Source organism: Rhinolophus sinicus, chromosome 15, assembly GCF_057876585.1.
Source record: "Rhinolophus sinicus isolate RSI-liver-muscle chromosome 15, RSI-T2T, whole genome shotgun sequence".
Classification (NCBI taxonomy): Eukaryota; Metazoa; Chordata; class Mammalia; order Chiroptera; family Rhinolophidae; genus Rhinolophus; species Rhinolophus sinicus.
This window is the reverse complement of record NC_142515.1, coordinates 58,433,171-58,455,788: the sequence shown is the minus strand read 5'-3', so window position 1 is coordinate 58,455,788 and position 22,618 is coordinate 58,433,171. Positions and strand designations below refer to the sequence as shown.

The 22,618-nt window shown below is 38.0% G+C and overlaps 1 protein-coding gene across 10 annotated transcripts in view; it reads right to left on the bottom strand.

Moving 5' to 3' along the window:
- Positions 1–536: 536 nt before the first annotated feature.
- NRG3 (neuregulin 3) overlaps positions 537–22,618 on the bottom strand; it is a 1,104,341-nt gene continuing 1,082,259 nt past the window's right edge. For 2 of the 10 annotated variants that reach the window (XM_074339699.2, XM_074339701.2), the window contains exons 7-10: positions 12,619–12,752; positions 8,254–8,427; positions 2,946–3,017; positions 537–2,697 (exon numbers count right to left, since the gene is read on the bottom strand). In XM_074339699.2, coding sequence (XP_074195800.1) covers positions 2,190–2,697; positions 2,946–3,017; positions 8,254–8,427; positions 12,619–12,752 — 888 coding nt within the window. In that variant the 3' untranslated portion in view covers positions 537–2,189. The remainder of the gene's footprint in view (positions 2,698–2,945; positions 3,018–8,253; positions 8,428–12,618; positions 12,753–22,618) is intronic. The other 8 variants (XM_074339708.2, XM_074339710.2, XM_074339709.2 and 5 more) reach the window with 6 other exon arrangements.

Genomic DNA, 22,618 nt, shown 5'->3' with positions numbered 1-22,618 from the left:
CACAATCACATAGTTCACATACAACTTATGGGGTTTTTATGCACTTGTTAATTAAGGCCATCATTCTAATATTTTCCCAAAGATATAATATTTTTAAATGAGAATGTAGTTGAAGAAGAAATTAAAAATCTATAATCATCTCTTAAGAGGCTAACGACATTACCTCTATGTTCAAAACAACGGAACTATAAGGGGACAACTCATGAATGCCACAAACCTTTTGTTGAATATAAAATACATTTCTATCAAAATGTTTTCAACATTTGAGACCTTGAATTTTCATTAAACAATGTTGAAAAGAACACTGTGTTCTTTTTCCCCCCCTGTATGGAATCATGTCTATTATTAAAGCATGTTCTCAAAGAGCAATTTGCAATGTATGTTCAACAGAAACAACTTAACCTCAAATAAGCATTATATATATTCCGTGTTTGATTCAGAAATAGTTACAGTCCCTTTCAATAGAATGTGAGTCTTCCACAAGGAAAATTTAACCAAAGTTTCCCCAAACTGCAGTAAAAGAAATCTTTTGCATACTTTCAAATACTGTGCCTTTTTATTTAAAACAGTGTAAACATAACAACACCACCAATAATTGGAAAACGACTGGTTATGTGAACACTAATTTCTTTGAATGTCCCCAGGAAATTAAGGGTAAATAAAACAGACAAATCTTCAGGAGAAGTTTCAGTTCACCTCAGGAGTGGTAAAAATATTGCTTTATTCCAAATGAACATACAACACAATTTACTGTTCTTTTGGGGGCTTCCTGTGAACTGAATAGTCTGGGCTTTGTGATTTCAACAATTTATTCTTTCCATATCAACCACAGAAGCCAATGTCTTGGTCCACGCGTTGTAGACTTGTTACAAAATAAATGGTAATGAGGATGATGAAAAAGCAAAGGGTAACTGTCAAATTGGTCATTGGCTTATGTAAATAATTTAAGTACGCGTGATTCAAACTAAACACACATCCTCAATTCACCTGTGATACAGATATCATCAATGAGTCTATAGTTTTTCTCAGAAGTATTCACATCAGAAAATGGTTTAGACATTGTCAAAAGTGTTATAGGACCCCATCATGCAAGTGACCTTGATTTGAGAACTTACTAACTGAACTTTATAGTTAATGGAAAAATTTAAAGTGAATGGATCTAAAAGGGAAATTTTTTTTCTGAATATTAGATTCCCTGATGTTTCAGAACAAATTTTAGCAAGCTTAATACGCACACACATGCACACACATACTCACAATAAACACATGTGCATACAGCATACGAGTACTCAAATGCTCAAGGGAGCGAGCTCACACACTCACTCACACACACACACACACACATGCTCTCACATGCACGTACACACACACACATGCTCTCACATGCACATACACACACACATACACACACATACACACACACACACACACACACACACACACACACACACACCGAGAAATGCTCCTTTGGAGCCCCTAAACATTCTCAAAGAAAAACATTTCTATCAGCATGATTTTAGTGACACGACATTGTGATTTTTTTTTGTCTCTTTTTCTATAAGAATTTCATATCTCCCTCTGAGATTCTGCACCTTCAAATCTCAGAGGAAGATGGCAAGGAAGAGTAGTTAAGATACCCCCTGACGACTCCCTCTCTCTTCTGTCTTCCTTCTCCTTCCAGAGTCTTTGTGCCATTCTTCAAAAATTAAATAGAAAACACTACGTTTGTCGACATGACATAACCTGTGATGAGGCTGTCAAGTGAAGAGAAATTTAGGGGTTGGGACTGTCAAGCCAAACGTCGAGCACTGCCTGCTCACTGGCATGTCCAGCCACAGGCGCAGCAGCTCGTCTCCTCGAAACCTGGAAAGGCCAGTGCTTTTTGATGAGGGGCTGAGGGTCTGCATAGCCCGTATCTACTAAGAGCCAAAGAGGACGGAGTTGGGACGAACTGAAATTGTATTCAGAATTCTCCCCAAAAGCTTTAGTTGTAAGCTTTATCCCTCCTGAAACGTTTCTTTCCCTTTAAAAAAATATTTTGTTAAAAAACACTATGATATGAGGGCGATAGACTATTTGGTTTCTTCTAAGTAGATGCTCTTAAATTAATGCATATAAATAATTTGTATTTAATTTCCTCTCTTTCCTGTTGAGCAAAGCATAGAACACACGGATTCCTACATCTCAAGTCACTTGGTCAATGCAGAGTCTCTTTGTATTTCATTTCTTAAGACAAATTGTGCCTCTCGTTCTGATTTGGCTGTGGGACTCAGGGGGAGAAAGGCTGTGTTTTCACTTGCGCTGTCCTCCGTTTCTACGCTGGCCAGTTCGTAGTCTTCTGACCGCCTGGCATCAGTCAGAATGCGGATCTGCTCCTGGACAGTTTCTAGCAGTATTTTCACTTCTTGTTGTTCTGCTATAAGACAATTGCTGACTGGAATACTCACATTGACAGTGTCAGCAGAGTAGGAGTTTTTGCACCATTTGATGCTTTTGACTTCAGAAATCCCTGGCATTTGCATGCAGGTTTCCTCTAGACCCACTGAAGGGATGATGGGCACAGAGCTGGCCCTTGGGGATGAATACCCCATCAGGTCCTTTTGATCCAAGCTATTAAAATAGGAGTTTGTCTCTCTTGAAGGCAGTTGCATATTTATTGATGCATTTTGTTGGGTTTTTAAACCATTAGACGGATACCTGGAAAAGAAACAAAATGTTACATATTCTTCTTTCTGCCAGTGCTTCTGTAGGGCACTCACTTTCCAGTCAACAAAGTACTTTCCACATGCACCATCTCACTGAATTCTCACAGCAACCCCATCAGACGGATAATATGCTCCCAGTTAAACAGAGAAGTAAACTGAAGCTTGGATAGGTGAAGTGACTTGCCCAAGGTCACACAGAAAATAAGTGACAGACTGAGACTCAAACCCAGATCTTCTTACTTTAAGTCCAGGGATCTTTCAACACACCACAGCTGTATAGGCAGGTGGGATATAGTCTTCCTGACCTCTACCCTAGAATACAAAGTAAATGGGGATTGAGCAGGTAAGTGTGGCCTTTCCATAGTGACAAACAGGAAACCTATAATGGTATTACTCCACTCCATCAATCTCACCACCCTCTTAGCCCTGGTTTAGTCCAGCAGATTCACGTGGCCACCCTAATTGGAGGAATCAGGAAGCCCGACATTAAACATCAAGGTACTACAGTCCTGAGTTTTTCTGTTTCACACTGACTTTAGGGGAACCGATCCAAGTTCTCTTGGAACTCTGTTCTGTAGGGATTGCCTCACTACAAATTGCCGAGTCGAGAAATGGGAACAGGAGGCATACAATTCCGTCTACCCAGAGATGAACATGTGGCAAGTTCTATGGGGCCTCTGCCAATCTAACAATTTGTTCATATGGTTTCTGGAGCCATTGGTGCATGGCAATGGCTTGTCAGAAATGCCAACATGCCATTCCAAGTCATTGGAATATGCCAGGATCCGGCTAGCCCCTTTCTTGCCTGTTCAGAGCTAGTGAATTTCTCAGTGCCTCTGAACTTTCCAGTGCCAGAAATTGACACAGGTGTATTGTACATTCATAGAAATGTGGTTTGGAGACTTGAACAATAGTCTTTATTCTGTTTCTCAGTTATTTGTCCTTAATTTAAACATTAAATTAACTATTACAATTTAAACATAATCTAAATATGTTCACCCTCCATATAATAAATCTCATTCCCCCAGTCTTACATAGTAGTGTAAATAAAAGTCTTTATACACAGAAAGAATAATTGCAATGAAATATGTAGCATATGAAATAGAGGTGTATTATTGTAAGGACATAATGTGAGCAATTCAGAGGAACAAATTTAGGTGTTGTTGTAGTCCCATCCTCTCTTACTGTGCCTAGTTCAGAGTTGGCAACCAATAAATCTTGATGGAATGGATGCATGAATACATAAACGGATCTTAAAGGTAAACACTTCCTTTATATCCCAGTTAGTGTCCATTTCAAACACAATAACAAGAGTTAACTTTGCATAGTGGTTTTACAAAGCATTTTCACCTTTAATTACCTCATTGAATTAAAAAAAAAGAAAACTGTGTGGTTTATTTATCATTATTACCATGTAATGGATTAATAAATTGGACCAAGGGATATTCAAGTATTTTGCCCCAAATTACCTTTAGTAAGGAGCAGAGGAAGAAGTGAAACCCAAGTTGTCTTATTTTACTTATCACTATCAAAGCCAGAAATGAGTGGGCATCCAAGGTGTAGCAGAATACCTCTTAAAGGATGTATAATCGTTACTTGTGCAAACTGTATTGCCAAGCACAAGGAAACTCCCCTGGGGATCATCCTCTTTTCTCTTTAGTGTTACATGATTGAAAAATCTAAGGGTTTTGATCAATGAATCAATTTCAACAAGATGAAAGGAAACACATTCCAGGCTTTTGTGTTCTGTCCTTAGCACCATCCTGTTACCGCTATTAATATGTATAATGATACAGAACGTCTGCTATCAGATTAATCAACAGCACAGAGCCAAAAAGTATAACTAGATAAGATTGTATTTCATGTAGATATCATCAGAGTATATCAGTGGGTAGAATCTAATAGGTTGAAATGTGATGGTGATAGATGCAGATTCTTATACCTGGATCTAAGCATTATTTGTAAAATGTTGAATAAAGGTGTAAAAATATCTTAGAGGATTCTGTCAACTGTAGCTTCAGTAAACCAACCATGTGGCATGACTACGTGATCAGAGGCAATTCAAACCAAACGTGAAGCAGTCTTCTAATGTGCCTAAGTGCTGCATTAAGGGCTTAGCTAAGAAAGAAGAACTGCAGCTGACATATGCATCACCTCACAAGCCAGGTATGGGACACAACGCTGGCAATCACTGAAATCTAAATGTGATCATAACGTGAAGCTACACTTTAAACAATTAGAGCTCTCCAAAATGTGATTCTGTTTTGGATCGGATATGACTTCAAGTCCCAACGACATGCTTAGACAAAATGGCAGCCTCACTTTAATCTCCTCATCAATTGAAACAATCACGTAGTACTACGGACCTCGGGGGATTGCTCTGAGGACTAACTGAGGTAACGCCTCTGCTCTATTCACCCAGAGGCACACAGTCTGGTGGTCCTCCCTTCCTTCCTAGAGTTGCTGTCTGCATCCGAGCACTGGTATTTGAGTCGAAGTTGAACACTAGTCTCCAGAAGCTTCCGTGAGAGCTAAATTTCTACCTGTGATTCTGAATTGGAAGACACTCAGAATTCTGCACCCTCTGAGAGTCAGTGACACTGTCACCAGTTTGATCACTGAGCTTGTCATTCATCGACTGTAAAATACCAGTTTGGACTGCCCTTTCTCTGATCCCGCAACAAAGAAATCATAAGTGCATTTCCGCTGTAACTCCGTAGGTCAAAACAGTCTTTTAAAGATGAGAGATTCCAACAGTTAGTGATTTGGTTTTATTCCCAGTAATTCAGGGGTCAGGCCAAGGAATTTGTGTTTCCCCAGGGGACTCCAAGACTCAGTTCCTAGCGCATAAGGCACTAGAATGAACTGACTGAATCGGAGGAAGTCACTTTTTCCTCTGAAGCCGTACAACTAGAGTTTCCAGTTACACATCGTCATCCAGGGATGTGATTTTCTTCACATGCATTTTCTGGCTTAGTGGTTTATTTAGTCAGAAAGGCCAGTACTTGGTCTCAGTTCTTTTACACGGTAAAACCCACCTTGGGCTCGCCACTGAAGCTCTGCTATCCTTAGTGGGTTCATCTCTAAAAGTTTCTGAAGCATCATGAAGTACGTAAAGTTGCTAGTTAAGTGAGGTAGATAATCAGTATGTTTTGTATGGCTTCTACTTTAAGGTGGTAATCTAACTTTTTGTGTGTCATTCAAACTTTTGTGATTCCGTTTCTTTCTGTCTAACATATGAATAGATTAGCTTGATTTGCCTGACATAACCCAGTTCAAAGTTCTGTGAGCCACTGCCATGGTGGTCACGGCTCCACCGATCGGGAGAAAGGTTCCTGAATCATCTCTTGTCCACCTCACCCTTCCTCAGGCTTTGCTAAGGTAGGTGCTGGGTTCAAACTCAGCTGAATTCAGTGACAAGGACAGAAGTCACACACGAAGCCTGACTAGCAGACATAGCCCACATACTTGATAAACAAGCAGCAGGTGGCTCCTGGCTCTAGTAAATTCATTCACTCCCCCTCCAGGCCAGGCCCAGATTTGAAGAGGGCCTTTAGCTGTAAAATTCTATTACCAATCCTATTTCCAGTCCGGAGAGATGGTCGGTCCCCCAGGAGTGGAACAGAGCTGTTTTCAAGAACTGAGAATGAGATTGCTCCCTGAGATTCACCGTGCTGAGCACACAGTGACTTACACTTGGAGTCACCATTGATCAACCCTCGGTGCATATCACACACAGGAAAATACACATGGCCAGCCAGCTGGAGAGAATATTCCAATCCCAGTGATGACGGAGTCAAAGCCAAAGCACCACTATGCAGACAGTAAGTGTAAGTCTCCCAGGAGGTCAAAGACGAAGCAGCGCCTGAACATGGAACGGGAATCTGAGCCCCTAAAGCTTCCTGTACGTGTGTGCCCAGCACAGACTCAGAGCATCCTCACACCTGGGACGTACGCGATGGTAGCCATCCCAGTGCCCAACAGAAAGGAAAACAGCACGGGTGGGTTCTCCCTCCGCTCACAAAATATACTATTCCCATGTAACAGGCATCATCAGTGATTTAACAAAAAAAGTAATTATGAAACATGATTAATTGTAATTATCGATTACTAACTATAAGCCCCTTTTTCAGATATAAGGCAAATAAAATGCCAACTGCTTCTTGACTTGCATTATACATTTTGGACAACGTGGCTGTTACGCCGCATTTGCAACTATCACCCCAGCTCTGTACCAAATACATTTTACAGTTCATTTGGAACTGCTTCGAAATTATAAAACCCAGCCATAGGCTATTTTTTTTCCTATCTTCTAGTCTTCCTAAAGAAATCTGTTGCTGAGCTTTTTCAGACAGGGCACTACTGCATATGCATGTGTATATACCATATTGCCAAGAAGAAAAGAAAAAGTAAGGCTCCTACCTGCTCTGGCCTTCAGCTTGACTCAGTGTGGAAAAATCACCCAGGCCAAAACAGCATAGAAACCCGGTCTGACTCATCCAGGGAGACACAAACTAGATGTAATAAGAACCTGGCTTGTGTGAAGGAACCGATTCCTGAAATTTCTGGAGCAAACCCTGATTGCATTGCTTTTAAAATCAGTGATGATTCTATAACAGTTCCTGTGACAATAAATACCAGTACTACTTCTCTGCTTACTATGTGACAGGTACAAACTCTTTATACATGTGATTAAAAACAAAAATGCTGCCCAATAACTTTCAGAAAGGCTGGTATTATTTTGTTCAATTTACAGATAAGAAAACTAAAGCTCAGATGACAAAACTTTCTCAAATTCACATAAGTAGTAGGGGAAAGATGAGATCTGAACTTCAGTCAGTTTAAATAAGAGCTGCCATGTTTGGTTGAACAGTCAACTAGGTGAATGGTGACTAAGATTCATCCTACACTCCACTCACCATGTCATGAGTCCTATGAGGGTCTGTGTCCACTCAGAGGAAGGGATACATTTTGCTCTGCAAGGATGAGCAGTAGACATCATATCCAAAGCCCATCCTTCCACTCTTGCACCATGAATGAAACTAGAGATCTGAGTTCAACAAGTTGTATTTTGACAGTATGCTGCCAACATTAACTGGGACCTGCTAAGAATGCTCGACAGAAGCTGGTACTGCATGAGTATGTATGTTACAGCTCACTGTTTAGGGTATGGTCCACAACACTGATCAGAGAACTAAGTATTTTTTTAAAACCCAAGGATGAAAGAACACTTTAGTCCCCTAAGAAATCTCTACTGTATTTGGTCAATGACAAATTCCAGGTTGTTTTAGCAACTATGTAATAATATAGTGCCTAGATACTTACATACACTTAATTCCTTCTTAGTGTTATTTTCCATCTAATACTTCCCTGATACCTATTTCCATCGTACCTATTCCTTTAAGTTAGTTTACCTTTGTGGAACAAAGATATAAGTAGCCAATGAATGATGAAATCAGTGAATAAAACCCCAAGGAGCATAACTCAACTTAAAAACACGGCATTAATATCCCCTCCCCCCTTAACTTCCATTGCTTTTAAGACCTACCCTTGGCAAGGTATCGTATCCTGGTCTGGGATCCTTGATTCCTCAAGTTGCTGATATGCTGGTCCCACAAGTCCGCCCAGCCGACTCCTGGGCGAGGGTGGTGTCCTTCTGAAGGCATTCCTATGTAGCATACCACTCCTTTGTCCTGGGCTGCAGCAAGAGGAGAGGCTCCTGCTGGGGTGAAAGAAAACCCGGCAAACAAATTGATCACAGCAATAACCTCACAGGTAGCTGCTCAGACATTTCAAATACTGCATTTACACCCCACGTCCTCAAACTTCCAGGTCCGGCTCCGTCTGTGACTGCAGTCTGTCAGCTAGAAGGGGATCAAAAGTTGCCATATCCATTTTCCCCTTGGAGAGACTGAGACAAAGAGAAGGTCCTGTGTTTCTGGCTCCCATGTTGGAGAACCAGGGACTAAAATACTCATCATTGCAGCTTTCCAGCCAAAATAAGAGGTAGGCTTAAGGAATTCTCAAGCTCCTGATTCCCATTCGCCCTCATTATCCAAGCTGTAGTAGCTGTTTCTCTAATAAAGATAAAAATGGTGCTGTTATTAGACATGAACTAAACACAGGAAACTCTGACAGCAGTTATGGGGACAATTTCACTTGTGTTAGTGGTAGAACAAACAAAACCTTACTTTAACTGGCATTCTCTCCTTAACATATGTGCTAAATTCTCAGTTCACTCCCTCGAATTTTCATCAGTCTTGAGAAGCTAAATTATTTTTATTTTGAGTTTGCTTTTTTACTAACCATCTGATTATATAATCTCATTTTGACTCATACATCCAAATACCCAAGTAACCATGTTTTTAGATGCCATCAAAAGGCAAAAGATATAAAAAATATCCACTCCCATCTCCACCTCATTGAATTTACCCTACTCCCACAGGAAGTAGTGAGGGGTACTTTGTTCCTGTGTATAAATTCCATGAAATGTCAATTTACGTGGTCAAACTACATAAAACCATATGGAGAAAGATGAAAACTGTTTTCAAAATTTCAGTAAACCTATCAAGTTCTAAAGGGACCAGTTCCCCAGATGAATTTTACCCACATCACTTTATTATCTGGAGCTCTGTAACTTTTCCCCCACCAATGTTACTGTTATTTCTACTTTATAAATATGAAACAAAACTTCTCAAATATTATTTAAGGTTGGAGATAGAGAAGCTGACAGCTGAATACTAGGAGCCACTTCTCTGGTTTTGCCAAGGAGACTGATCAAACTTCATATTCCTTAAGCCAACACTGACTTCCTGGTTTGTGCAAACACCAGATCATAACTGGCATTGTTATTACAACTTTATTGTTTATCATGCTATTTCTTGTATGTTGAGTCCCAAAATGACTAACAACAAGGGACTTCTAGTAAGATCATGAAGCCAACAAGTTTAAGGAGATCTACATAGCTTATTTGTTTCCCTCCCTTCCAGCTTCTGTCTATACCATCCTGTGGCAATTATGGAGTCCATGCGGTGCTCAGGCCTGGGTGCTAGAATTAGCTGAATCTCGGTGTGCATCTCAGGTCTATACGTTATAGCAACATGATATTGGGGGAACTACTTGTACCAGTCGGAGTCCTGAAGGAAAATAGATAGCATTCTAAACTGGGTCATTTGGGGAACTATTGCTATTTACAAAGGTGTGTTCAGTGTTAGAGAAAAACAAAGCAATACAGGATACTATTGTATGTCAGGGCTAGTATCAATGGGAAGCTGTTACTATCCCTATAACTGAAGGGAAAGAGGAGGGGGCGGTTATCAGAATAGAGAGAGAAAGGGGTGGTAAGGAGAGGACCATCTGGAGGCACTTTGGCCCCAGGAAGAGGGACACAACTGTGGCAGCCACACAGGGAGGGAGGGGGCAGAAGTGCTAGAACCTCTCTTTCCCCTCCCCTCCATCTCTTGCAGGCACCTCACATTGAACCAACAGAAGCTAGAAGACAAGGGAGCAGCTGCCCACCTACTGCATAGGGTAAGGCAGAGAAAGGTAAAAACTAGATGTGGGTGGAGGAGGTGCAAACAAAAGGCATTGGCATGTTGCTTGAGTGTTTTTATAGGATTGCTTGGGAGTTAAAAGAGATAAAGTATGCATAGTGTGTAGCACAGAGTCTGGCACATAGTAGGTGCTCAACACAATTCAGTCTCCCGACTGCTCTGCCACATATGACAATTCAAATGCTCCCACTAATCATAAAAACCCTGGGCTTATTTCACTGTAAAAAACTTACATATGTGCTGTCTACATATGTGTTAAACATGGCCAAAGTATAATGCAATCAGTAGGACATGAAACAATAGACTTCTTTAAAAAGAAAGAGTTTTTTTGGCAGGGAAGGGGGGACTAAAAATGAGAAATAATGGCTTTGAATTAATAGTTTTGTTTCAGAAAGGAGTTATCCAAATGAGTCGTATTTGCAGTGCACAGAGAGAAACTAATTTTTCATAGCTAGCCAAACTGTCAAAACAGCGAAGTCTCCCAGTATGAACTAGTGACCCGTCTTACAAAGCAGTTCTCCACCTATTGATCAATCAGTTCTTCCAGCCTTCTAACCCCGTAGCATTCAGGAAGTTATGGAGCAGTTTGCAGGCTATATAATTCAGTGACCAGGTTATCAATCATGAAAACATTGAAGTCTACGGCATGTTTTACAAAACAAAAGCTATGATATATTAAACTGTAATTTACAAAGCTTGAGAAGGCCTTTATAAATCAACCCTTGCCTATCTATCAAAACACAGTGTATGCCAACAAGTGCTGCAATGTCATTGAACCAAACAAAAAGGAAGGTCTCTTAAAGATGTCCTTGTTCCCTAGAAACCCTGGTAGAAGACAGGAGCGGGTGTATCAACAGATGAGGGTATTTGCAGCTCAAATACATTAGAAGCTGTAATTCCTTTTTATCTGAACTTTAAAACATTTAGGGCATAATATAGTGCTAGAATAATATTATACTGAATGATTTTACTTGACTGGATGGAATACTACTTTAACGTGTTATAATCAGCAGGGAAAAATTCTGTTTTGGAGAAAATATCCATCTTCTAAAAGGCTGGTAATTATGGACCTATTTCCCTAATTAAAGAACTTCTATTAGCTCCAGTGAACTGAAATGATTTTTTCACAGGGAAAAATCTGCAAATGCCTCAATTGATATAAACCAAAAAACTTGTAGTTAATAACTAAAACAATCATCCAATAGCCAAACATATTTCAATCCTGAGTTGAAAATATTTAAACCATTTTTTAAAAAAATAGCAAACCTTAGTATCTCAGTCTCTACTCATGTAGAATAAGAATAAAAATCACCATCAAGCACTGAGGCTTAGTATTGAGAGTGACAGAAAACCTTATAGTAAATGTGTCAGCATCAATAAAATCCTTTTTTTTTTTTTTTTTTTTTTTGACTCATTGAAAGGCAAGGGACAAGGTAGTTCCTTCTATAATGCACACTTCTGTTGTGGTGGTTTTCAAAACACTGCCTAGATATGTGAAAACCAATATTTATCTTTCATTGCCAGGCACAACTGTTATTTTTTACGTTTTCTGTTTTGTTCCATTTAAAAAAAATTTTTATCTCTTCATATTGTTTTTAAATTTTAAAGTACTGTGGCTATCACCAAGAAAATGAAGCTTAAGTCTTGGGACAATTGCTGCAAATATTGAGGATATACATTTAAATGACATAAACATAATGTCTGTGCCAGCATTCATCCCAAACACGGCACTTGTTTTAGAACAAAGACTTTCAATTTTTGGGAGTTCCAGATTCCTTGTGGATGAAACACCGCATGTGACTAGAAGATGATGATGAAGTTTTTCAGCCTCAGAATATCGTGAAATTTAACAGATAACTTTATTTTTGGCTTTCTCGTCCAAAGAGCCAATTGCTATGGTCAGCTTGTACTAATGACAGACCTTACAGACCCAAGGAGAAGACTCTCCAGGATTCTTCCCCATGGACAGTTTTCTTTGTGTGAGACCATGTGGGAAGACCCAGAGCGTGTCACATCAGCTGCCTAGGGAAGAATTAGTCATTAAATTTGCAGACAGGGGTAAGGCAGGCTAGGAAAAATCATGTTTTTAATAGTTTTTCAGAATGCAATTGTTTCCTTCACTGGTCTGTGTCTGCAGCTTTGATGGGTATTGTTAATAGTTCCTTTAGGCTTCTCAGAGGGGCACTGCAGCCTGCTGGTATCTTTGTTTACTGGCTGTGAGCAGCTTGAACATCCACTCTATGAAGAACTACAGGAGAAGCAAAACAATCACCTCTTCTGAATGCTGTTGCCATTCTTGGCAGGTGTTGTCCAGAGTCATCCATGGTGTGAATATGCCCCTTCCCACCATGATAAGCTACCTGTACCTGTGGTGTTTGACAGATTGGCTTCCTCTGTCGGGAGAAGGGACCTCTGGGAATGACTGGGGGCCAGCAAAGCTTGACTCCATCATTTTCTCCAGTGCAGTCACAGGATGCCTTTCCGCCTTTGAATACTGTGGGAAATCACATGTACAAAGTTGAGCTGGAGGGTAAGTTGTGTGAGGCGGGCCTATAACATTACAGGTAGGTACTGAAAAGTTATGGGATTTTCCAGTAACTTTCCACTGGGCACCTGATCAGGAGAATGATAGAAACATCATTTGCATCCCATTTCTTACACATTATGTTCTTTCTCCTCGCCTCGCCCCAAACTCTCTGTGATTAGATAAGGTTCCCTTAAGAGGGTTCTTTCCTTTAGTACCCTGAATCTGTCTTCTCATTTCTTTCCATGGCATGCTGTGCCTGACAACCCAAAAAACACACGTATGTTTTATTCAATGTACTTTTTATATAAAAAAAATTAGTAGCTGACTACTAATAATAGGGACTTAATAAATGCTGATTGGGTGAAACTCAGGACATTCTCACAATTATGGAGGATAGTGATTCAGCATATCTGTCCACCACTCTCCACTGTTTGCCTCTTTCAGTCTGTTACCAGGTACTTACCATGTCTAAAAGAAGAAACTTGTGAGCATTTCACTATTTAGAGTTATTAACCCTTGGTTTCACCTGCGACTATGATATCTAAGAGGACCCTAAAAACAACCTACAGAGATGACACATTAATAAAACTTTGCTTCAAGGGAAATACCACATGGCATCTTAACCAGGCAGCAAGTTGCCAAGTTGAACACTCTCTGGATACTTGGCACGAGAACAGGTGGTAAGGGGCAGCAGGTTTCTCTTTTAGAAGCTCTAGATGAAAACTATCCTGAGAAATGACATTTGTAGCATGCTAACCAAGTTACAGAGATTTTGAAATTTGGATATTCATATTCAGTATAGGAACAAGAATTTCATGAAAAATGAAGACATACGCAATATGCATATGAGAAAGTTTACAACTGCACTCATTGTAAAGGGATGAAAATCAGAATACAGAAAAATAAATTTCAAGAATATCTAGTAAAGGCAAAGTTTTGAGAAAAGTAGAGTTGGTGCAAATTTGTTGGGGTACAAATTAGCAATATGTTCCAAATGTTAAATATACTCTCTTTGATTCAGAATACTACTTTTAGGAATTTCCATCATTAATATAACTGTAAAAGTTCAAAATGATATAATTGTCAGAGTATGTCAGTAGTATAATTTTTAATAACAAAGCAGAAAATAAACACCAAAGGAGAACAACTGGAGACAAAAGAAATGTCTACAAATGAATAACATCAATGTACAAAAATATACATAATATGAATCCATTTGTGTACTAAGGAAAATGTAATCAACAGAAATATGTATATTGCAAGTGTATGTATGTGTGTACATGCATATATTTAGCTTTGTGAATACATATATAGATTTTGTATGTACATACTAAGGTCTGACAATTAAGATTGCAAACTTTCCACCATGCGCTTACATGGTGGAAAGTTGGCGAACTTAATATTTTTGTGTGTGGGTTTGTATGTATGTGTGTGTCTGTGTGTTTCCCACATAATCACACAGAATTCAGATTGAAAAAAAAAAAAGTAAACTATTAACTAGGTGTTATCCTTGAGGAAAAGTATATCAGTGGGTGTGGATTATGGAGACTTGGGGAAAATATCAAGTTTATGTAACCTTACGTTCAAAATCTAACTAAATGTTTTCTTTTTAAGTACTTCCAAAATAAACCACATCGTGGCAGTAATGACCATGTCCGAATCAGTCAGAATCTGAATTCTACAAAATGGATTTACAGAAGATGATCAGACTTCTTGCAAAGTGGAGTAAATTGATACAGAACAAAAAGAAGATATGGAAATCATTTTGAAAAGGTGATTATTTCCAACAACCCCAAATTACAAAGATCCAAAAAAAGATGGAAATGCTTTCATATGTACTCCTTTATTGACTCATTAAAATTGTTTATTGCATGCCATCCATGGAAAAAGTGAACTGAATAGACATGTTAATTAAATGTAACCAATATCCAGAATTTCCATGTGACTTCCCGATTCTATAAAAGACCTCATAGGATTGCCCTCTCCCCCAAACTTCTAACAAATTGGTTTAGAAAACAAACTTAATGCCTAAGTTTCAGTTACAGAAACTAATGAGAAGATCTGAGAACATTTGGGGCAAACTGGAGGAGGTAAGCCTCCGATCTGTTCCTGCAGAGGGCTACCCGGGGCAACACTGGCCAAGCATTTCTGGAGTATCCAGAGAGTCTAGAGAAATCACTGAATCATTAAAAGTCAGGAACTCATTCATTTTTTAAAAACAACATATGTCAAAAAGCCTAATTCAGCTTTTGGGCCATTAGCTCAGAGTGTCTGCTTTGAATGAGACATTTGATCCTCAGAGCTACCTAGAAGACCTTGTTCAAAATCCTGGATGAAAGTTTTGAATAGAACCAACCTCTCACTTGTTCTGCTTATTCATAGGGTTTATATTAGATATTGTGTTCAAAATCTTTTCTTTCAAAAGTTCAGATTGTTATATTATACAGTTGCTTTCAATTGTACTATTATGATACATCAACACAAATTTGTTTCTAAAGTTTATTACTTTGGATCTTTCTCCTTTCTCTCACAGCCTTCACAAGAATCATTTTAACTTCAGTGGCTGCATTTAACCTGAGATTCAGGTTTAAATTTCCTTTATCCCTATTCAGGGTTGGTTGCAACGTGGGAACACTAAAAATACCTAATTATTTGGCAATTCTTCAAAGTAACATTTCACACATGTTGGTTCAAATGAATTTAAAGATAGCTTCTAGTTTTCAGTTCTGACAAATAAAGACTTTGGAAATCATCATTCGTATCTTTATAATAAGAAAGAGGCTGAACAAACTGAAAATCAATGACTATTCTTATGTCAATCGGATAATTGAGGTTGCAGGGCAAACCACCACTCTAAAATCTGGAGAGACAAGTGAATACAGAGAATCATAGTCAAGATCAGCTTACCTATAGCTGGAACCATAACTTGGTAGGGATACTTAAGTGGTAATTTTAATAAGTTGTTGGAATCTGTGAGTGGACTAAAGTGAGAGTAAGAATCATCTGAGGGCTGATCAGTCTTAGGGAGGGCTCCCACACTTTCATGGGTTTTACCTCCAGACCCACACCAGATTCACACACACACACACACACACACACACACACACACACACAATCTTCTCATGTCTCTGACAAAAGAAGGGGAAAAGTAACTACCTTGAAATGTATGCAGAGTGTTCTTCATTACAGCTGCATACTTTTCAGCGAAAAGAGACTTTATTGTAGTCTCATCTCACCTGAGAGAAAAGCATTTCCCTGATTCCACCCCCCTGTAGCATTTCTATCTCACATAAGGGGCAGAAAGTGAAGAAACAATTGTGAAGGTCATAGCCCAGGAATACAGACTCACTAAAAGAATGAAATATAATCGTAAGATTATAGATGATTCCCCTCCAACATTCCTTAACAGTACATTCACAGGACTGCGCTATAATAACAGTAGATGACTGTCATGCAGGGACTCTAGTCCCACTCCCCGCACAAGAATGCAGTTGAGTGTGGAGGAGTCCCAGAGTATGGGTGGTTTTTACAAAGCTAATGTAGAGTCAGTTCTTTTGTCAGTGGTGAGCCTGTGGTCACTCCCTAAAATGCCCTGAGAACACCATGGCCAGTCATTGCTCACCTTGGGCCCACAGAATCCAGAGAGCTACCCAAGAAAGGCTGCAGTGCAAACCGACCACCTGCTAAGCTGTCCTAGGCCTGATTCTGGTGGCAGCCAGCCTCAATTCATGGCGAGGCCACCCCTACATGCTGCCAAGTCCAACAGAGTTAGCAACCAGATGCAATTACCTTGTGGCTCCTACCAGGTAGCCCCAGGCCAGTCACAGGCAAGGCTGAAATTGGCCTGCATGGGAGCCCGTCCCAAGAGGCACCAAAAATAATATACCCAGAGGCTGGCCTGAGACCACACAAGAGGAATACCTGATTAGCCCCTCAAACGGCACTTGCAAAGGGTGGTCTCAACAGATACAAGAGCCTGCTACAGTAATCTCCTTCTGAGGGATCAGCCCCCACACAGCAGCTCATATGCTATGGACATAGCCAGTCTTCACAGCCAGTCAACCTGAGACTCGATCCCAACCACTGATGTGCCAAAAGCAATTAATTTTCAACTACAACAAGGGAAAACACAAAATATACACAAGGGACACTCCTGGAACACATGCACAGGTGATCAGAAAGACTGTGCCACTGGACCACATGGGACACCTACTACATAAGGCCATTTGGAAAAGACTATGAGACATAGGAGATCTATCTAACACATAGAATCAAACACAGAGAGACAGACAGAATGAGGAAACAAAGAAACATGTCCCAAATAAAAGAACAAGAGAAAACTCCAGAAAAAGAACTAAATGAAATGGAGGCAACCAACCTACCAGAGACAGAACATAAAATACTTATAAGAATGCTTAAAAAACTTAGTAGGAACTTCAACAGAGATAGTAAGCATAAAAAGGAAATAGAAACCATAAAAAGAATCAGTTAAATATAGAAACTACAATAACTGAAATGAAGAATATACTGGAAGGAATGAAGAGCAGACTAGATAAAGCAGAGGATTGATTCACTGAATTAGAAGACAAGGTAACAGAAAACACCCAATGGAAATAACAAAAAGAAAACAGAAAAATAAAAAATGAAGATGTTTTAAAGGAACCTCTGGGACAACATCAAGCATAACAACATTTGCATTATAGGAGTACCAGAAGGAGAAGGAAGGGAGAAAGGGACTGAGAACTTATTGAAAGAAATGACTGAAAATTTCCCAACCCTGGTGAAGGAAGCAGACATACAAGCCTAACAAGTACAGAGAGTCCCAAACAAGATGAACCCAAACAGGCCCACACCAAGATACATTATAATTAAAATGGCAAAGTTTCAAGATAAAGAGAGAATCCTAAAAGCAGCAAGAGAAAGACAACTAGTTACTTACAAGGGAGCTCCCAAAAGACTATCAGCTGATTTCTTAACAGAAACTTTGCACGTCAGAAGGGAGTGGCAGAAAATATTCAAATTGATGAAAATAAGGACTACAACCATGATTACTCTGCCCAGCAAGGCTATCATTTAAAATTGAAGGAGAGAAGAAGAGTTTCCCAGACAAGAAAATGCTAAAGGAATTCATTACCACCAAATATTATAAGAAACGGTAAAGGGATTTCTTTAAGAAGGGAAAAAAAAACAGACAAAAGAAGAAAAATAATACAAATAAAATGTCAATAACTATGTACCTGTCAATAACCGCTTTAAATGTAAAGGGATTAAATGCTCCAATCAAAAGACATAAGGGAGCTGAATGGATAAGAAAACAAGACCAGTACATATGCTGTCTACAAGAGGCTGACCTCAGATCAAAATACATACATAGACTGAAAGTAAGGGGATGGAGAAAGATATTTCATGTAATGGAATAGCAATACTTATATCAGTAAAAATAGACTTTAAAATGAAAACTATAAAAGACCAAAAAGGACATTACATAATGATACAGGGATTAATCCACCAAGAGGACATAACCATAGTAAGCATCTATGCACCCAACATAGAAGCACTTAAATATATACAACAAATATTGACCAACATAAAGGGAGAGGTCGACAGTGACACAATCACAGTAGAGGACTTTAAAAACTGATTGACACCAATGGACAGATATTACAGACAGAAAATCAACAAGGAAACAGTGACCTTAAATGATACACCAGACCAGATGGATTTAATTGAAAATTTTAGAGCATTTCACCCCAAAACAACAGAATATACATTCTTTTCAAGTGCAGATGGAACATTTTCCAAGATAGACCACATTTTAGTCCATAAAACAAGTCTCAATAAATTAAAGAGGATTGAAATCATATCAAATGTCTTCTCTGACCACAATGGTATGAAACTAGAAATCAATTACAAAGAAAAAAACAATCCTGAAAAACACACAAATACATGGAGGCTAAATAACATGCTACTAAACAATTAATGGGCTAACAATTAGATTAAGGAAGAAATCAAAAGATGCCTTGAGACAAATGAAAATGAAAACACATTGACCCCAAATCAATGAGACACAGTGAAAGCAGTCCTAAGAGGAAAACTCATAGCAATGCAGAGCTAACCCCACCCCCCAAAAAAAAAAAATCTGTAATAAATAATCTAACTTTACACCTCAGGGAACTGGAAAAATAATAGCAAATAAAATCCAAAGTGAGAAAGAAATGTAATAATATAGATCAGAGCTGAAATAAACAAAATAGAGGCTGAAAAAAATACAACTACAATGAAACCAAGAGCTGGTTCTTTGAAAAGATGAATAAAATTGATAAACTTTAGCCAGACTCATCAAGAAAAAAATAGAAGACCCAAATAAATAAAACCAGAAATGAAAGAGGAGAAGTGACAACCGAAACCACAGAAATACAAAAAAAAAATGTTAATAAAATACTATGAGCGACTATATGCCAAAACTTGGACAATCTGGAAGAAATGGACAAATTCCAGAAGCATACAAAATTCCTGAGTGAAGAAGAAGTAGAAAATTTGAAATGACCGATTACTAGTAATGAAATCAAATCAGTAATCAGCAAGCTACCAACAAACAAAAGTCCTGGACCAGATGGCTTCACAGGTGAATTTTACCAAACATTCAAAACAGAATTAACACCTATTCTTCTCAAACTATTCCAAAAAATTCAAGAGGAGGGGAGGCTCCCAATCTCACACTACGAGGCTACTATTGCCCTGATTCCAAAACCAGACAAAGACATTATATAAAAAAAAGAAAATTATAGGCTTATATCCCTAATGAACACAGAATGCTTATATTCTCAACAAAATATTAGCAAAGATAAATTCAGCAATACGTTTAAAAGAGCATACAGCATGATCAAGTGGGATTTATTCCTGGTATGCAAGTTTGGTTCAATATACTCAAATCAATTATTATGATATGCCACATAAACAAAATGAAAAATAAAAATTATGTGAGATATCAATAGATGCAGAAAAAGCTTTTGACAAAATCTGGCATCCATTTATGATAAAAACTCTCAGAAAAGTGAGAATAGACAGAACACACCTCAACATAATAAAGGCCATACATGACAAACATACAGTTAACATCATAGTAAATCGATAAAGCTAAAAGCATTATCCTTAAGATCAGAGACAATATAGGATATCCACTTTCACCACTTCTATTGAACATAGTATTAGAAGTCCTAGCCACAGAAATCAGACAGGAAAAAGAAAAAAAATAAATAAATAAAGGCATCCAAATTGGAAAGGAAGAAATAAAATTGTCATTATTTGCAGGTGACATGATATTATATAGAGAGAACCCCAACAATTCCACCAAAAAACTATTGAACTGACAAATGAATTTGGTAAAGTAGCAAGATACAAAATTAATATTCAGACATTAATTGCATACTTATACACCAATAATGAACTATCAGGAAGAGAAATTAAGAAAACAATCCCATTTACAATTGCATCAAAAAACAAAACAAAACAAAACAAAAAACACAAAAAATACCTAGGAATAAATTTAACCAAGGAAGTAAAAGACCTGTACTCAGAAAATTTTAAGATATAGAAGAGAGAAATTAAAGAAGATACGAATAAATGGAAGCACATACCATGTTCATGGATAGGAAGAATTAATGTAGTTAAAATGTCCATTCTGCCCAAAGCAATCTATAGATTCAATGCAATCCCTATCAAAATACCAATGGCATTTTTCACAGAAGTAGAACAACTAATCCTAAAATGTATATGGAACCACAAAAGACCCCAATTAGCCACTATAATCTTGAGAAAGAACAATGCTGGAGGTATCACACTACCTGATATCAAACTATAATACAAGGCCATAGTAATCAAAACAGCATGTTACTGGCATAAAAACAGACACATAGATCAATGGAACAGAATAGAGATCCCCAAAATAAACCCACACCTATATGGTCATATGATCTATGACAATGGAAGCAAAAATATACATTGGGGTAAAGACAGTCTATTCATAAATGTTGCTGGGGAAACTGGACAGATACAAGCAAAAAATAAATAAACACATAAAACCGGACCATCTTCTTACTCCACATGCAAGAATAAACTCAAAATAGATCGAAGACTTAAATGTAAGACTTGAAATCATAAAACTCCTAGAAGAAAACATAGGCAGTAAATTATCAGACATTACCCCTAGTAACATTTTTACTGATGTATCGCCTCAGAAAAGAGAAACAAAAGAAAAAATAAACAAATGGGACTACATCAAACTAAAAAAAAAAAAAAAAAAAAAAAAATTCACAGCAAAGGAAACCATCAACAAAACAAAAAGATATCCTACTGAATGAAAGAAGGTATTTGCTAATGATACATCTGATAAGGGCTTATTATCCAAAATTTATTAAAAAACTCATGCCACTCAAAAAAACCAAACAATCCAATAAAAAATGGGCAGAGGACCTAAATAGACATTACTCCAAAGAGGACACATAGATGGCTAATAGACATATGAAGAAATTCTCAATGTTACTAATCATCAGAGAAATGAAAATCAAAACTACAATGAGATATTTGTTACCTTACACTTGTCAAAAATGGCTACAATAAATAAATCAACAAACAAGCATTGGCGAGGATGTGGGAAAAGGGAACCCTTGTGCACTGTTGGTGGGATTGCAAATTGGTGCAGCCACTATGGAAAACAGTATGGAAGTTCCTCAAAAAATTAAAAATTGAACTGCTTTATGACCCAGCAATTCCACTCCGGGGTATTTATCCAAAGAAACCAAACCATTAATTTAAAAAGACATATGCACCCCTATGTTTATTGCAGTGCTATTCACAAAAGTCAAGATATAGAAACAACAGAAATTCCCATCAATAGACAATTGGTAAAGAAATTGTGAGACATACATACAATGCAATATTACTCTGCCATATAAAAGAATGAAATCTTACCATTTGAGACAACATGGATGGACCTAGAAGGTATCCTAACTGAAATAAGTCAGACTGAGAAAGTCAGACTGAGAAAGGCAAATACCACCTGATCTCACTTATATGTGGAATCTAAAGAATATAATAAATAAAACAGACTCATAAATACAGAGAACAAACTAATGATTACTAGATGGGAGGAGGGTTGGAGGGCTGGGTGGGAAAGGTGAAGGGAATTAAGAAGTACAAATTGGTAGTTACAAAAGAATCACGGGTATGTAAAACACAGTATGGGAGATATTGTCAGTAATATTATAAAAACTATGTATAGTGTCAGTAGGTACAGACTCAGTGGGGGGAATCTCTTCATAAATTACATAAATGTTTAATTACTACACCGTACACCTGAAACTAATATTAAATAATATGCCAAGTATAATTTTAAAAATAGTCATGGGATATATAGTACAGCATAGGGAATGTAGTCAGTAATATTGTAATAACTATAATGTCCAGTGTCAGATGGGTTAATAGACTTATTGGGGTTATCACTTTGTGAGGTATATAAATGTCTAATCACTATGTTGTTTTGTACACCTGAAACTAATTTAAAAAATAAAAAAGTATATCCTATAATATTTTAATAAGTTGACACAGTGACTGATGATTACTAGAATTAGTGGGGTGATTACAATATAAGGTATAAAAATGTCAAATCACTACGTTGTGCAACTGCAACTAATATAACAATATAAGATTATATACCAACCATACTTAATTTTTTTTAATTTAAAAACTAAATAAAATAAAATACATCCTGAATGGGGGGGGAGGGGAGAGGAAGAAGGAGTTCTTAGGGAAACCCAAAGACAGAATTAAAAAGG